This window comes from Microtus oregoni, unplaced genomic scaffold (genome assembly GCF_018167655.1).
Source record: "Microtus oregoni isolate MIOR12 unplaced genomic scaffold, Mior012 000015F_ref0000493, whole genome shotgun sequence".
NCBI classification, from domain to species: domain Eukaryota; kingdom Metazoa; phylum Chordata; class Mammalia; order Rodentia; family Cricetidae; genus Microtus; species Microtus oregoni.
In genome coordinates, this window is record NW_024543074.1 from 47,271,808 (window position 1) to 47,289,796 (window position 17,989).

The following is a 17,989-nucleotide window of genomic DNA, read 5'->3' on the forward strand; positions in this document are numbered from 1 at the left end:
TCAATCTTCCAGGTGCCAGTGGATCCAGGATCAGATGATTGCTCCTCATGGTGCAGTGAGGGCCATGGTTCCAGTCACCCGGGAGGTCACTCTGTGTTCCTGGAGGTCACTCGGTGTTCCTGAAGGTCATTCAGCACTGCTGGGAGTCACTCTGCAATATATCGGTGGTCATTCTGCCTGCTCCCAAGGAGGTTGCTTGCTTGGGGCTGCTTCCATTGAGGTAGATAGCTACCTTATGCCTTCTCAGGGATGTAGCTGACTCATGCCTGCTCCCTAGGTCGTCGCTTCCTTATACCTGCTCCTGTGGACATGGCTGCCTCAAACCTGCTCCAGCAGAGGTCACTGGCTCAGGACTTTTATGTAGATGTCCCTGGCCTGGGCCTGCTCCCTTGTACCAGCTCATGTGGAGGTCCCTGACTTGGGCCTGGTTCTGCAGAGGCCTCTGACTCCCTTGGAGGTTCCTGTCTTGCACCTGAACACACAGAGGTCTCTAGCTAGGGCCTGCTTCCTCAGGGCTTGCTCCCTTGTACCTGCTCCTGTGGAGGTTGCTGCCTCAGGCCTTCTCCAGATTCAGGCCTGCTCCTGCGGAAGTCACTCGATTTTTTTTTCCCAAAGCTAGAATTCAAGCCGACAGATGCTATGTCCCTGTGCTACGTCCCTGTGTTACCACCATCCCTAGCCCTCACCCCAAATCAGTTCTCCCCAAAATTGACCAGTTTACAGATATATGCATCTGTCCACTTCAAACTTCCAGTGCTTCCCTACCACACACAAAATAAATCCTATGTTCCTACCGTGGCTGTCAAGACCTCAGAATCACACGCACATTCATATTGAGTTGTTTTCTTTCCTTTTCCCTAGCGATGATGCTAAACATTAAATACACCAAGCCCACTTCTTTGCAGGCAGCTCTTCCCAGGAAAGTCAAATCTCCCGAATATCCCCACCCGTTCGCTCTGTAACTCCCTAACAGGGCTCTATTGTCTTGTCACTCCCTGGTCCCCTCCAGTGCAGGCTTCACTCTATTTCTCCAGCCTCTGCACAGTGCCTGGCACCATCTGCTCCCCACGTGAGAGAAGGACACCTTGAAAGCGCCGGATAGAGTCTCTGACATTGCATCCTAAAAGGGTGGCCAGCAGACCCTGAATTGCCAATCCTTAGGTCATAGTTTAAATTTTAAATTTAATTGTTTTACTATTTTGCCAACAATAACGTTGTTCTATGAATACTTACTACATATTTAAAGGCAACTAGATGTCCCTAGGGGGAGGCCCCGATATATCACCCCATCCTCGCCGGCTCCACCCCGCGGCCCCAGAGAGACTTGTTGACCTCCAGAGTCTTCGCCTCCTGTCCCTTCCAACTCTCATCCCCAAGCATCCGGGTGACAGCCAGGCTGCTCTGCTACCTGAGGGGCTCCGTGCGCCCCCTGCCTGTCCGCCGCAGGGACCGAAGCGCCCGTCAGAGAGTGCGATGCTGACAGTTTTTCCAACCCTTTCCCTGCCGCTCGGTTCCTGGACCTTCTCGTGCTTTAGTCGCAGGTCGCAGAGTCGAGCTCCCTGGAGATAACAACATCCTGGGCAGTCTCCAAATGACCAGAATGTTTCTCGCTCCGCTATCAGTGGAACTGAACCTTCGAGGAGGTTCAGTGCCTCCACGAAGCCTTCTGGGAACTGTAGTTCAATCCACAAAGCCGCTCTGCGCAGGCGTACAACATCACTTTTTGCCTCGCACTCTCCCTCTGGGAAAGAATCCCAAAACCCTAGAGTTGCAGCACAGTGATTTGTGGGAATTTGGGTCCCTGGGTCCCGGAGCAACGCGCAGGCGCGATTCCGCTGCAGGCAGCAGGCTCCTGCTCATTGTGTCCTGATTGTTATGTGGCGGCTATGCTCTGTCGCCGAGATGGAGGCGCCTCGAAAGGCAGCCCCGCGGTGATCATCAGCGTCCAGAGCCAAGAGACAGAGCGGCTGTCAGGTCTGGAGGAAGGGCGGAAGGGACACCGAGCAAGGTTGAGTTGTGGTCCGTTTTAGAGGACATGGATTCCCATGCCCTTAACTTCGCAACACGCGTTCTGAGATTTGACCCCACACAGAGAAAGGACCGGCAGGATGGTCTTGTGGTGGAACTGAGGGATCCGAACATGACTGCATATGGAGAAGGGTGGGTCAGGACCTCTAGCGTGTCTGGGGACAGACTCAGGAAGGCAGCTGCATCCAGCTGATGAGTATATTCCCAGTGGGGCTTTGAGTCCTGTCTGAGGAACTTGAGAACTCGCAACTGCAGTGCAGCCCCCGGACTTGACAAAGCGGTGGAGGGTGACTTGTGTGAATGATTCTCTCTTCTCCCACAGCCCACCCTTACAGACACATACCACACAAATACACTGCCTTTGACTCCAGATCTCTTAACCAAACCCAAAGGAGAATCCCGAGACCACACAAGAGTTTGGCCTGTAAGGCTTCCGATTGAAGAGCTGACTTGCTTAGCTCCCCTCCCGCTTCAGAAGAAAGAAGTCGACTCTTTTCCCTCCTCCTTCCCTCTCATTCGGATCAAACTGTCCCAGGAGGAAAGAGTGTCTTCAGACTTCCAAGCACACCTTTAGGGGGAGGACAGAGGGTAGAAAGCGCTTGAGAACTGCAGCTGAGGCAAGCTTTCTGCGAGGGGAAAGTCAAAGCCTTTAAGACACAGAATGGGCGGCATGGAGGCGCTGACCACAGGGAAGATGCAAAGGGGAAATGGCATGGTGAGCAAGTAAGTCACCTTACAGACAGACGAGGACAGTGTCTCTCAAAAGCAGTAGGGAACTGGAGGAAACTAACCAAAAAACTCATTGCTTGGGGGGTACTGAGGATGCCAGGATAGGAATGTTCGGGTTCATGCCTGTGAATTTTGATCCAACCCTCTCATCACAGGTGTGCGGATGCTTCTAGCTTGAGGACCCCCACAGTTGCGAAGTTCCTCACCCACCTTCTCAGTGCTTGGTGGTCCTCAGAGAGCTCACCAGAGAAGAAGGGATGGCTGTCAGCCACCTCCCAGCCCTGGTCCAGGTGAGTGGGTTATGGGAGGGCGGTGTTGTGAGTCACCTGCCCCTGCAGTTGGGTTCTTGACTCAAAGAGTGTAAGGTTGTTTGCTCTAACCACTCTGGTCTCTCCCAAACACCTGACCCCAGTTGCTTCCTCCCACCCCACATTTCATCCTAGTGGGCTTTGTAAGTGGTATGGGCAGTCAGTGGTCTAGCTTAGTCTGAAGTGAAAACCTGTCACTTTCTGTTAGCCAATAAGATGGGAGTCCAAAATGGTAAAAACAGGGTCTGACATAGGAGCCAAGAGAAGGAATTTGATTTTTTCCTGTGAAGTTGGGGTTTCCTAGGCTTCTTATTCCTTTATTTCTTTTCAAGATACCATGTAACTCTTGTTTCCCAGGACTATTTAATATCAGTAAAAAGTATTCGAATAACTCTACTTCTAGAGGCTTGGGGTATAGCTTTGCGGCAGAGAACTTTGCTGTTATATAAAGGCCCTAAGTTCAGTCGCCAGCACTAAACACACACACACAGCTAGGCATGGTGGTTTATACACACACGCAGACTCTCAAAAAGCTAGGCATGGTGATTTTTACACACACACTCGCAAAGCTGGGCATGATGGTTTACACACACATATACACACACTCGCAAAGCTAAGCATGGTGGTCTACACACACTCACACAGCTAGGCATGGTGGTTTGCACACACACACACACAAAGCTAGGTATGGTGTTTTGCACACACACATACACACAAAGCTACGCATGGTGGTTTACACACTCACACAGCTAGCTAGGCATGGTGGTTTACACACTCACACACACACACTCACACTGCTAGGCATGGTGGTTTGCACACACACACACACACACACAAAGCTCGGCATGGTGGTTTACACACTAACACACACATTCACTGCTAGTCATGGTGGTTTGCATACACACACACACAAAGCTAGGTATGGTGTTTTGCACACACACATACACACAAAGCTACGCATGGTGGTTTACACACTCACACAGCTAGCTAGGCATGGTGGTTTACATACTCACACAGTTAGGCATGATGGTTTACACACTCACACACACACTCACACTGCTAGGCATGGTGGTTTGCACACACACACACACACAAAGCTAGGCATGGTGGTTTACACACTAACACACACATTCACTGCTAGGCATGGTGGTTTGCACACACACATACACATAAAGCTAGGCATGGTGGTTTACACCTGTAATCCTAACACTTGGCAGGCTGTAGAAAGAAGATTGAAAGTTCAGGTCCAGCCTGAACTCTCCAGGGCTTCATGGAGAGCCTTCTACATAGAACTCAGAACTAGAAACTATTCCGAGTGGTGCCACCCTCTTTATAGCCAGGCTCATTTGGTCAAACCTGTTCTAATTCCTTTGCCTGTAGCCTTTAACTTTGTAGGACAGGAACACATGGGATGTGAGAAGTTGGTTGAACAACCAGCCAGTTCCTGCTTTCTGGCTGTTCTCTCTCTCCTCTTGTTTTTCATGAGCAAAGGCACTTTACTTAGAGGCTGAACGTTCAAGGTTGGGCAGCCATGTGTAGCAAGGGCTCTATGCTGCATTATATGTAGTAAATGGCACCACAAGGCCGAAAAGGAAGGGGTATGGGGAGAGGAAACCAGAAAGAGAGCTGGAGGTCTTGTAAGAACCTGCTCATAGCAGCCCCTGCCATCCAGAGAGACATGTCCCATCTCTCACTTCCCTCTTAGACCCCACTTCTCACAGATTTCCCACCTCCCAACACTTTTGCACTGGACACCAGGCACACAGACACTGGAGGAGCGAACCATATCTGAGGCATAGCAGTTAAACACTGTTTATGTTGTTTACCGGCTGCTGTGATTTAGCTGCCACTGGGCAGACATAACTTAGGGATGTAAAATGTGCCAGGTCTAGGAGCCATGTTAGACACCCATGATGATAACACTTCTCGAGGAATCAATGCCCGGGTTCACTTCAGCCAGTGTTTCATGTCTCCTTGCTGTGCACCGAGACCTTGGGCACAGGTAACAAACTTAATTAAGCTATCTTAAGCTAAAGCAGCATTTTTTTTTTATTTCCACTTGCTCCTTCTTCCTCAGTGCACTCTAGCTCCCTGTGAAGACCACACTGTGAGATGTTGTGTCTTCCATGCCGGATTTCAGATTTCTGGGAGAGAATTTCCAAGGAAGAGAGGAGTTATAATCAGAGAAGACACGGTGTCATAGCATAGAACGATCACTTCCGTGGTGTGTGTGTGTGTGTACACACACTCACACAGGTGTCGGGTGGATGATGAGCAGTCAAAGAAAGTAAGACTTACCGAAAACAGTGGTCGTGTGCCACGGAGCAATGCGGGTGCGTCCTGGGCAGTGCATTTGGGAAGCTGTTTCGTCTTGATGTGAACACAGAGAATATTTCTCCTGGCCTAGATGGTGTGGGTCAGTCATTCGGTTTGGCCTCCCAGTGTAATCCGAAGACATGGAAAACATGAAACACGTAGGTGGCTGCTGGGGAGACACGGCATGCCGTTCTACAGTAAAGGTTTCTTGAATGTACAGAAATATGCTCTAAAATAATGATTTAAAAAAGAGCACAGGAGTATGACATTGTTTGCTGTCCTTCTCAGGTGTTAGCCGCTGTACAATACTGTCTGCATTATGCGTCCATATCACTGCTAGTGCAGGATGCTTATCTAAACCGTCATCACCACACACCTGGAAGTGTGTGTTGCGCCGACACTACCCCCGCTACGTTAGGGCTGTGGAGCTAGACGGGAGATGTTGTGGGCAAAGGAAACAAGTCCACAGTCTCACTATTTCTCTACGATTGGTGTCAAAGTGGGGGACAGAGTATGTCTTCCGCACGAAGCTCAACCACTAGGAGATGTTGAGGAGATGCCTTCCGTGTCCCTGAACACCAGCTTCCCGCAGACGAAAGGTTAAAGGTCCCCCTTGCGCTGCTGGGACAGCCAGGATCAGCTTCCCTGCCCGATCTCCTGGTCGGTAAGAAAGGGTTCTCTGTTTCAGGACTTGGTTACCTTCAAGGATGTGGCTGTGCTCTTCACCCAGGAGGAGTGGGGCTGGCTGAGCTCTGCCCAGAGGGCCCTGTACCGGGACGTGATGCTGGAGAACTACAGCAACCTGGTCTCGCTGGGTAAGCTGGACCCCCTGGACTGCCAGAGAGCAGAGTGGGTTGGATCTGGGCCTGCTGATGATACTGCCTTCATGCCTACCATGTGTCTGCCCCCCTGTGGCCCCCAGAGCTCTGCTGAAGTCTCACCTGTGATGTGTCTCAAGTAAGAGGGTGTGGGAACAGACTGTGTCAGGCCCAAGCCACTCCTCCCCCCACACACAAACATGCTCCCCTTCCTGTCGGACCACCATTTCCAGAAAGTTCTGAGGACCAGGTCTCATCCTTACAATGACTTCTGTCTCCATTATGAACAGATAAGATCACTTTTTCTTCCTCCTTCAAAAACAGGACTCTCGAGATTCAAACCAGATGTGTTTTGTCACCTGGAGAAAGCAGACAAATGCGTGACAGAGGATGCTCAAGAAGGCTTTGTTCCTGGTAAGAATCATGCCTGTGGGACACTGGGAGGAATGAGGTCTCCGCAAATATGGCAGGCCCGGGCCACATTGTCCCAGCATGCGTATCCAGACTGGCATTCGTCATGGAGGTCTGTGCTTCTCTGAGCCCTTCCTTCCATCGCTTGTTTCACATGAATTAGATGTCTGGGGCTGGAGAGGTGGCTCCGCAGGTAAGAGTGCCTGCCCCCTCCAGAGGACCCGACTTCAGTCTCCAGTACCCACATTGGGCAGCTCATAGTTGCCGGTAACTCCAGGTCCAGGAGGGTCCAACATCCTCGTCTGGCCTCAATAGGCACACTGCACACACATTCATATACATAAATGAAAACAAAATTTAAAAAAATTAGCAGTCCTCTTCCCCCACTCCTGTGGTGGCATGTCCTCTCTTAAATTCGACATGCAGAAGCCGCCTGCGCGTCTCTAGTGAGGAGTCTCTTGGGGCTCAGGAGACAGGTCTGTGCTTGCTGAAGCTCCCTTCTTTCCAGCGAAGCCCTGCGCATGTCCTCATCTCCCTCTTGTTTCTCTAAGCACATGGGAGTATATTCAAACTGCGTTTACCCGGCCCCCGTGCCAGGCTGTGTGCTTGGCTGCAGGTGCCAAAGGCCAGGGCTGTCATGTATTTTGCTATATATTACTCACACTTAGTGCAGCATGTGGCTGCTGGTGAGACTGGCTGCCTGGGGTGGAGAGAATGTCCTGAGGAGTCCCCTGGGGCTTGTGGCTCACCGATGGGGATATGTCTTTCTGCTACTTTGAAGTGTTTGACAAAGCTCCTTGCCTTGCCTATGATGCTGCAATGTTACACTTTCCTGGAGTGTGTAACAGGCTGTAAAATATCTTTGGTGAGGGTAAGGTGGGCAGAATCTCTCTCTACATAGTCCTGGCTATCCTGAAACTTGCTATGAAACAGGCTAACCTTGAACTCACAGAAATCCACCTGCCTCTGCCTCCCAAGTACTGGGATTAAAGACTTGTGCCACCACACTTGACCTATGAAGTGTCTTGTAAGACCTATTATTATTTTTCACTGCAATCCAGTGAAATAGGTAGAGGTTTATATTTTATAGTTGATAATTACCCACCTCAAATGTCTAGGACTCAATGTTTGATGGAATTTAACTAGCATAACTCAAAATTGCAATTATTAAGAGATATTTAATTTACCGCTGATACAGCGCAGTGGTAGAGCATACATGAAGTTCTAAGTCAATGTTTCTCAACCTAAGGGTCAAGACCCCTTTGGGGGTTGAATGACCTTTCTACAGAGGTCACTTAAGACAGTGGTGGAAAACACAGTGGAAAACACAGATGTTTACATTACAATTCATAACGGTAGCAAAATTACAGTTATGAAGTAGTAACAAGAATAATCATGTGGTTAGGGGTCACTTCAACATGAAGAACTGTATTAAAGGGTCACAGCATTAGGAAGATTCTCATCCTCTTTTCCGCATCCCTCTGCCCCCTCCCCATACCCACCTACCCTCCCCAACCTCCTCTGACCCCTCCCCACACCCACCTACCCTCCCCAACCTCCTCTGACCCCTCCCCACGCCCACCTACCCTCCCCAACCTCCTCTGACCCCTCCCCACGCCACCTACCCTCCCCAACCTCCTCTGACCCCTCCCCACGCCCACCTACCCTCCCCAACCTCCTCTGACCCCTCCCCACGCCCACCTACCCTCCCCAACCTCCTCTGACCCCTCCCCACACCCACCTACCCTCCCCAACCTCCTCTGACCCCTCCCCACGCCCACCTACCCTCCCCAACCTCCTCTGACCCCTCCCCACGCCCACCTACCCTCCCCAACCTCCTCTGACCCCTCCCCATACCCACCTACCCTCCCCAACCTCCTCTGACCCCTTCCCACGCCCACCTACCCTCCCCAACCTCCTCTGACCCCTCCCCACACCCACCTACCCTCCCCAACCTCCTCTGACCCCTTCCCACGCCCACCTACCCTCCCCAACCTCCTCTGACCCCTCCCCACACCCACCTACCCTCCCCAACCTCCTCTGACCCCTCCCCATACCCACCTACCCTCCCCAACCTCCTCTGACCCCTCCCCACACCCACCTACCCTCCCCACCTCCTCTGACCCCTCCCCACGCCCACCTACCCTCCCCAACCTCCTCTGACCCCTCCCCACGCCCACCTACCCTCCCCAACCTCCTCTGACCCCTCCCCACACCCACCTACTCTCCCCAACCTCCTCTGACCCCTCCCCACACCCATCTACCCTCCCCACCTCCTTTGACCTCTCCCCACACCCACTTACCCTCCCCAACCTCCTCTGACCCCTCCCCACACCCACCCACCCTCCCCAACCTCCTCTGACCCCTCCCCACACCCACCTACCCTCCCCACCTCCTTTCCACTTTTATGTCGCATATGTCCTATTGCCCACCCCTTCTCAGCATCTCTTCCCCTCTCACGGTCTCTTTTCTTGTTTCATAGCCTATGAAACTCACATACAACACATAGAACATTACAAGCTGGGTTATAATGAACATGTAATATTTCCTTCTGAGTCTGAGTTACTTCGCTTAATATTAATACTTTCTCTCTCTTTCCAGTTCCTGAAACTTGCCTTTTTCTTTATGGTTTCATAAAATTCACTGTGTATAGGTGCCACATTTTCTTTACTGTTACCTGTTGATGGACGTCTAGGCTGGTTCTGTTCTCTGGCTACTGTGGATTAAGCACCAAAGACATGGATGAGATGTGGTGGGATGCAGGGTGCTTCAGGTATCTGTTCAAGCATGAGATAGCTGGGTCATATGGTAATTCTATTTTTAATTTTTTTTGAGAAATCTCCATACTGATTTCCATATGGCTGTACTTTACACTCCCACCAGCAGGAAATAAGGCTTTTTCTCTCTGCCTGCATCTTTGCCAATTCTCATTCTTAGACAGTTATTTTTAATCAAGAAAGAAAAACATCATGATAGATGGTTTTGCCTTTAATGTTTTCTCTCCTCTGGGCCACGAGCTGTCCGAGAGCTGGAACTAAGTGCTGCACGGGGTGGTCTGGGTGGGCCTTTGTGCTTGTTGACACATTTATTCCTTGAGTGATGGATACCCTCTGCAGCTGACCCCATCCAGTGGAGATAATGGATTTGGGCTGATTTCATGCTGCTCTTGGGTGAAGGTTGGGATTAGCACAAACCCACCTGACTCCGAAGCTGTTGCGTTTTCTTCCCTTCTCCACATTCCTTTTAACCATGCAGCATCCCAAGGAAAACCACTAGACCTCTTATCTCAAGTACCTGCTGGCCATTTTTATACATTCTTCCTCGTTTATGCCTCAGTGTCTGGTACCCTTTAGCTCTCAATTCTTGTTTGATCTATGAATGTATGAATGCAGAGTTTCACTTAAAATTTTGTTTTTTATTTTATTTGTGTGTGTGCACGCGTGTGTGTGTGTGCAAGTGTGTGTGTGCATGTATGCAAGTGTGCATGTGTGTACAGATACCTACATATACAGAAGCAGGAGGATGTTGAGCATCGCTCTCTGCCTTCTTCCCTTGAGGCAGGCTCTCGCACTGAACCTGGAGCTGGCTGTTTTTCAGCTAGTCTGGTGGCTAACAAGCCCCAGTGATTTTCCTGTCTCTGCCACTGTCCTCTCCAGGGCTGGGGTTACAGCTGCTTGTGACCATACTCAGTCTCTGCACAGTGCTAGGAATCCAAACTCAAGCACCCTTACCCACTGAACCACCATTCCCACCCCCATTTATCATTTTAAGTTTGTATTTTGTCTTCTTATTCTCTGTCTTCATTCTTTTTTTTTTCGCTTAAATTTATTGGGATTTTTTTTTAGAGCTGATATATTGCCCTTCCATGCTGCAATTTTATTTCTGCACTTAGCATTATCATTTCTTTCTTTTTTGGCCTTAACATACATTTATTTTTAATATTGTGCTCTATATTGCCCTTCCGTGCTGCAATTTTATTTCTGCACTTAGCATTATCATTTCTTTCTTTTTTGGCCTTAACATACATTTATTTTTAATATTGTGCTCTGACTATAATAAAAATAGCATAATTTTTCAACAGTTTTACGTGCTGAAATTATGTGCTACTTTGCCCAGCAAAAGTTCTACTTCTTTTTTTCAGTGTTGGGGGTTGAACCGAGAGCCTCATGATGCTCTGCCACTAAGCTGTGTACCCAGCCCTAAGGAGTTTAAACAGTGATAAAGATGCAGTACTCATATGCTGCTGCCCAGTTTAAGAAAGAGATCTAACCCCCATTGAAGTCCAGTGTGGTTCCTCACATCGTCCTCCTAGCACAGCAGAAAGCCACTAACTTGGTTTAAGAAAGAGATCTAACCCCCATTGAAGTCCAGTGTAGTTCCTCACATTGTCCTCCTAGTACAGCAGAAAACCACTAACTTGGTTTCAAATGTTGTAGTAGTAGTAGGTGGTGGTGGTGGTTTTTTCTTCAAGACAGGGTTTCTCTGTGTAGATCTGGCTGTCCCGGAACTTGCTCTGTTGAACAGACTGGCCTCAAACTCAGAGTGATGTGTACCACCACATCTGGCTTTTTTATTTTTATTTTAATGGGCAGGGTCGGGTAGCGTGGCAGTGCACGTGGGTGCAGTGCTCTCGGACACCAGAAGAGGGCATCCTGTAGCTGGAGTTACAGGCAGTTGTGAGTCCCACTCCTCCGCAGTACCACTGGTACTAGAAAGGGAAGTCAGGTCCCCAAGATGCTGACAGAGCCTTCTCTCTTCAGCCCCACTAGCTTTGTTTTGTGTCAGTATTTCCTGGACTTCTTTTCTGGGTCTTATTTTGTGGCTGTAGCAAAATAACTGGGAGAAATGAAGGAAGAACTTTAGAAGGAAGGTCCATTCCAACTCAGTTTCAGAGTTTGTAGTCCATGGTGAGCTGGCTCCATTGCTTTTGGCCCCATATCAAGACAGAAACACCATAGAGGAAGGGGGAGGAAACTTCCACTTCATGGTGGCCTGGAAGGGACAAAACAGGAAGGGGTCAGGAATAAGACATACTCATAGCAACATGCTTACTCCAGCCAAATCTTGCCTCCTCATAGCTCATTCTACTGAGAACTAAAAATTAATGAGGTTAAGACTTGGGGGTGGCTTAGTGTGTTAATGCTCACTGCACAAACACAAGGACCTGACTTCACATGCCCGCCTCTTGGGTAAAGCTGAACATGACACCATACATCTGTAACCCTAGCATTGAAGGGCAGAGGGAGCCACCCAAAGTTAACCTCTGACCTCTACAAGTGTTCTCGTCTGCCACCCTGGCTCTGGATCCCTAAATTCTGCATGTGAGATGACATTGAACTTTTCATTCCCAGTGGTCTTTGAACTGCTATCAGTCTCTGCCTCTCTCTCTCTCTCTCTCTCTCTCTCTCTCTCTCTCTCTCTCTGATAAAGGTAAATCTAAACTTTCTTTGAATAGAGCATGGCATTGAGACATAACCTCTCAAATGTTGGGATTATAAGCATGAGTCAAACTTGGCCTATTAGATAGTTTTGAGCTTTAAAAGATGAAATCTGTTTAATGACAAAGAAATGAATACTGTTTTCAGAATTCCAACCTTTGAAATCAAGCTTCCAAACCCTCCTGTCTCAGGTATAGCATTAGATAAGCTTCCACCATACTCCTGTGTTCACGCCTCGGGCTCTTTCCCTTCATATTCCCATGTTAAGTCTTCAACTGCAGTTTCTTTGTTAGCATTATTAACATGATGTTCATTTCATTCCATCAAGCTGTTTCACTTGGGTAAAAGTGACGTTTCTGTTTTCAATATCTTTCAGGGGGGATCACAATGACCACGAGTAAGAAATTTCTCAGGGCAGATACCCCTAAAGAAGAATCGGATCCATGGATAATGGAGGAGAGAGTCAGCAGAGGGACTCACTGGGAATGTGCTAACCTGCTAGACTGGAAATTCCAGGATGGTCAAGAGGTCAGGTTGCAGCAAGTGGTCCTCACCCAGCAAGACACTCCATCAAAGCTTTGTGGGCAGAAAGTCCCGGCATCTGAGAAGGGCTGCACAGGGAACTCGCTACCCGTCCGAAGTCAGACATCTCAAGCAAACAAAAAAGTGTTTGAATGCAGTGAGTGTGGAAAGGCCTTCTCTCAGAGTTCCACCTTTAAGACACACCAGAAAATTCACACTGAAAAACTCAGCACCAGTCAGGAAACGCCTATTAAAGAAAAACGCTACGAATGTAGAGAATGTGGGAAAGCCTTTCACCAGAGTACACACCTCATCCATCACCAGAGAATTCACACTGGTGAGAAACCATATGAGTGTAAGGACTGTGGGAAGGCCTTCTCAGTGAGCTCTTCGCTTACCTACCACCAGAAAATCCACACTGGAGAGAAGCCTTTTGAATGCGATGTTTGCGGGAAAGCCTTTATCCGGAACATACACCTTTCCCACCACCAGAGAATACATACGGGAGAGAAACCTTTCCAGTGTGACATTTGTGACAAAGCCTTTGTTTGCAGAGCGCATCTCACCAAACACCAGAACATCCACAGTGGGGACAAACCCTATAAATGTAATGAGTGCGGGAAAGCCTTCAATCAGAGCACAAGTTTTCTTCAGCACCAGAGAATACACACCGGAGAGAAACCCTTTGAATGCAACGAATGTGGAAAGGCCTTCAGGGTGAACTCTTCCCTCACGGAACACCAGAGAATTCACACGGGGGAGAAACCATATAGGTGTAGTGAGTGTGGCAAAGCGTTCAGGGATAACTCGTCCTTTGCGCGACATCGGAAAATTCACACCGGAGAGAAACCTCACCGGTGTGGCGTGTGCGAGAAAGCCTTCAGGGACCAATCGGCCCTCGTGCAGCATCAGCGGATTCACACAGGGGAAAAGCCTTACGCGTGTCACATCTGCGAGAAAACCTTCAGTGACCACTCGGCCCTTACCCAGCATAAGAGGATCCATACACGAGAAAAGCCATACACGTGTAAAACCTGCGGGAAAGCATTTATTCGAAGCACACACCTCACCCAGCATCAGAGAATTCACACGGGAGAGAAACCCTATAAATGTAGCAAGTGTGGGAAAGCCTTCAACCAGACTGCGAACCTCATCCAGCATCAGAGGCATCATCTTGGAGAAAAATGATATGAATGCAGCTCGTGTGGGAATGACGACATTCACTACTGAATATAAGAGAATACGTAAAGAATCGCAATGGAGTCTTTTAATAGGATCGTTGTATTTACTGGGAGCCAAGTTCCATGGTGCCATGGGTTTTTGGGAATGTTAAGGATGGCAAACATACCTCTCTTTTTAGTACTGCCTCAGTTGGAAAGTGGTATTTTTTTATTGGCCTGAATTACCAAGTACTAGAACCAAAATGAAACTTCATTAAAAGCATAAATGTCAGTTTATCAAGTTCACGGTTTGTTAAGATAATTATAAAGTTATAAAAATTAAGGTTGAGAAGCAAATGAACAAAAATGTAAGAAAGTGGTCCATACGCATTTTGTTCTAGATGTTCTTCTATAAGAAAGTTGCCATCTTTAGTCTCCCCTCACCCACATCCGTGATGCCTAGTTTAGAGACGTTGCCATCAGTCACCCATGCATGAGTGGAGTCATTTAAATCATGCTTCTTACGAGTCTGCTTCTGTTTCAGCCACCTTTGGGCAAGTCTCCTGGGCCTACCTGCTAACTTGCTCCTTATCCGTGTTCTTCCGGGAAGGTTCATTTGAACCACATGACCCTCTTCTAACTTAGTTCCAACTATTACCACGCTCCTTGTTATCACCACCATGGACCTCATTCATAACGTAGATCTGAGCTGCAGAATTGGCAGTGTCCATTATACTAGATTTCACACCCAAATCCAGCTTCCAGAACTCAAGGTCTCTTTCTCGAGGCAGAGAGTCATCAAAGGTATGGTACAAGACCTCAGCTAACTATGATACTGGTAATACCTAAATAAGGACTTTTACCCTCTGGCCGTTCCAAGCCATTGTGAAGTTATACTGTCCACAGGAGTCAGGGGCTTCATCAGTTTCAATGGGACAGGCCCTACCATCTAGTTGTGGTTGATATTCCTGGCCACTCCCACTTTGACTCTCCATAACCGCCAACATGAGTGAGACAGGGCTTCTAAGGCCAGTTTTCAGATGCTCTGGCCCATTACTTGTTCCCCGTCAGTTCTTTGTACCTGACTGCATTAGAGTGTATCTGCCTCTCTCATATTATTGGTCTTTGTCGAGCTTTTATCTGGGTTTCCGAAGGTATCAATTCTATCTATGTTCTATAAAAGCCTCTAATTTCTGCTTATATGTTTGGAAGGTCATTTCTTCTCCACTGTTGGGGCATCTTACCACTTAAAGACTCCATTGTTCTGACAGTGTTGGACAATATATCGAGCAGTTCCATGGGTCCTGAGATGAACAATAGCACCATTGAGATTCTCTCTGGTCAAGGCCAGACCCAGGCCTAAAGGCTGTGACTGGCTAATCCTACAGGCAGGTCTTTCGCCGCCATTAATCCCTCGATATTGTTTTTAGACATCACAATCACAATCACAACCACGCATCTTTCTGTCTGCAGGCCCTGGGGACACACTTCCACACCACAAAGAACAAGGCATCTGTACCACCAGTGGTATGTACTCCACAATGAAGAGGGAGGAGCCAATAAACTCATTCCAGGAGGGACGTTCTGGGTTCCTGGTTTGTGGAAGTGTTGTCTATGAAGCTGGGTACTCTTGTCCCCTAAACTCCGCCCTCAGTTAAAGAAGAGGAAATTCTATATTGTGTCAGACTCTAGGTTATTACATAGATCTGGAAGCTTCAGGCACCTCAAAACCTGAGTTCAGTTCTCAGCAGTGTGGGCAAGCTTCTCATGTTAAGTGGCTGAAATCACATGTCCTCCATTGTGCATCTTGGGATCATTGGCATTTTGGGAGGTTATGTGGCACTCCCAAGGGTGTGTACCCACACAGCCATCTGCAATATCACATGACTGGAACTGCAGACTGTGTATCAACCTGCGGCACCGTGTTCCCTGTTAGTAACACCTGCTTACAGCACTCCATATGACCTGGGTCCTGACTCACACAAACCCTCCCTCGCCTTTACCATGAGTCTCTAAGAGTTTGCAAGTTCCTTTTTGTTTTGTATTGGTTTGTTTTGAGACAAAGGCTTCTGTAAGTCAGGCCTGTCCAAAACTCACTAAGTCCAAGGCGACCTCAAATTTATGGCAATCCTCCTGCCTCAGGCTCCCAAGTGTCCTGCTAGAGAGTCACATTTCTCATTTTGCCGTTCATCTTTTTGCTGATAACAAAGTTGCCACCTCCAAATGGCAAGTACTGTACATGTGTCAGGGTGACTATCCCCTTTATCTTAGTGACAGCCTAAGAGAGTGGCTGCAGTCTCCTTTTCTCTGAGCTCATCTTCCTCAGGTGTCACTTGCATGTTTATGTGTATCTTGCACTTGCCTGGTACCTGTGGAAGCCAGGAGAGGGAGTTGGATCCCCCGATGAAGTTACTTCATTGCCCAAGTACTAATGAAAACAATCAGCATTTCATTTCTGTCCATCTGACACTCAGAGCAGCCCCCACCGCTAAGCCCCAAGAGATGAAAACTATTTAGGAAATTTTTTACATTTAGAAATAAAAGCATTCAGAGTAATAGAGAGTATTTCATTTTTGCTGTTGATTTTCTTTGTTTCTTGGCATAGGGGTCTCGTGTAGTCCAGGTTGGCCTTAAACCAACTATGTAGCTGAAGCTGACTTTGAACTCCGATTCGCCTGCCTACAGCTTGTGCCACCATGCCAAGCAGTTACAGGTGTTTCTGAGGATCATTCATTCTAATAGATGATGGAAGAAATTTATATACCACTGAACATTTTATTACATTTTAGAAGAAATCTTGCAAACTGATAACCAAAGAAGCAACAGAAAACTGAAGTCAAACTTCTGGGGAGTGTTGTATTTTATAACTAGGATTCGCTCAATAAAGTGAAAAGGCAATATGTGTAATGGATTATTGGGGACAAAATCGCATAATCTCCCTTAAGATTCACAAATGTGAAGGGAAAAAAATCACAAAACTTTATTGGGGAGTTCAGTTTGATGGACCTGATATCTGGTCATTCAAAACTATGAAGGAAACTCTTGGGGAGTTTCCAGTCCCCCAGTGAGCTCAAAAAGGAAGAAAAAAAGAACCAAGGGGAGGAATTTCAGACGAGAAGCCTCTTGTTTAAGTCACAACTTGGGCACAATGAAGGATTCAGAAAGGACAGAAACCTCACGGATGGATTAAATGTGACAAGTTCTGCCACTCTACACAAAGTCAGTCACGAGAAGGAGAAAACCAGTGACCGAATGCACATGAGAGCCCTGGGAGGAAGGTGGAACTCACTGCGTATTAAGGACTTCCCACCAGAGGGCAAGGACCGGAAGTGGGATCTCTGGTGGGAGGCCAGGATTCTAGTCAGTAACCTCAGCTGGTAAGGAACCCGTGAAGTGCAGTCAGTGGAAAACACTAGAACTCATTCTAACTCAAAGCCTGGGGGAAACCACATGAATGCCAAAAGAAAAAAATGGTGGAGAAGCTTTCAACTAGAAGTCAGAACTCACCACAAATCAGTCGGTACAGGACAGTATTCAGACCGTGGCTTGCTGAGTCCAGAAGAGATCAGTCACATGGGCAAGGTGTTCTCAAGAGGACACATTTCACAGGGACAAGGCTCTCTCAAGAGGACACATGTCACACTCTAGGGACTCAAGCAAGACAGGAGCTTTGGTAGGAGCCTCAGAAAGAGTTCAGCAGGAAATGCAATATCACACTTTGAATTGTGGGAAAACTGGGAACACATGAGGCCAGGAAGGGGAATCTATAAAGCAGAAATATTCTAAAGCAAAGCCTTGATGGTGTCTTCAGAAAGCTAAAGTATTGCACCTCCAGGTCATCTGTCCATTGAAGTGCAGCTCACTTTCAAGACTTAAATACCTTAAATACTGGAGAATTCACAATGAGTTAAAACAGCTAACTCAACACATTTAAAAAACAGGGGGAACAAAATTCCCTAACTAAACACCAGCTCTGTAAAAGAAAGATTAGTAATACATGAACGTCCATGCATGGTGTTTGAATAGCTTCCTCTATATACTTCGGTCCACCTCTCAGAGGGGCAATCCAAGAACATGTGCAGGAGAGCCTTGATAGCCATCCTTATCATTTAATTAAGCCGGACATGGTTACACATACTTTCAACCCCAATACTTGGGAGGCAGAGGCAGATGGACCTCTGTGAGTTCGAGGCCAGCCTGTTCTACAGCGTGAGCTTCAGGACAGCCAGGGCTACATAATAGTAATAATCCTCGCCACA

At 47.9% G+C, this 17,989-nt stretch overlaps 1 protein-coding gene across 1 annotated transcript; it reads left to right on the forward strand.

The window, feature by feature from the left end:
- Nucleotides 1-1,842: 1,842 nt before the first annotated feature.
- Nucleotides 1,843-16,216, forward strand: Znf454 (zinc finger protein 454). The gene is made up of 5 exons (XM_041665057.1): nucleotides 1,843-1,974; nucleotides 2,913-3,047; nucleotides 6,070-6,196; nucleotides 6,524-6,613; nucleotides 12,425-16,216. The coding sequence occupies exons 2-5, from the start codon at nucleotides 3,015-3,017 to the stop codon at nucleotides 13,756-13,758; spliced, it is 1,584 nt and encodes a 527-aa protein (XP_041520991.1). The 5' UTR covers nucleotides 1,843-1,974; nucleotides 2,913-3,014; the 3' UTR covers nucleotides 13,759-16,216.
- The last annotated feature ends 1,773 nt before the right edge of the window (nucleotides 16,217-17,989 follow it).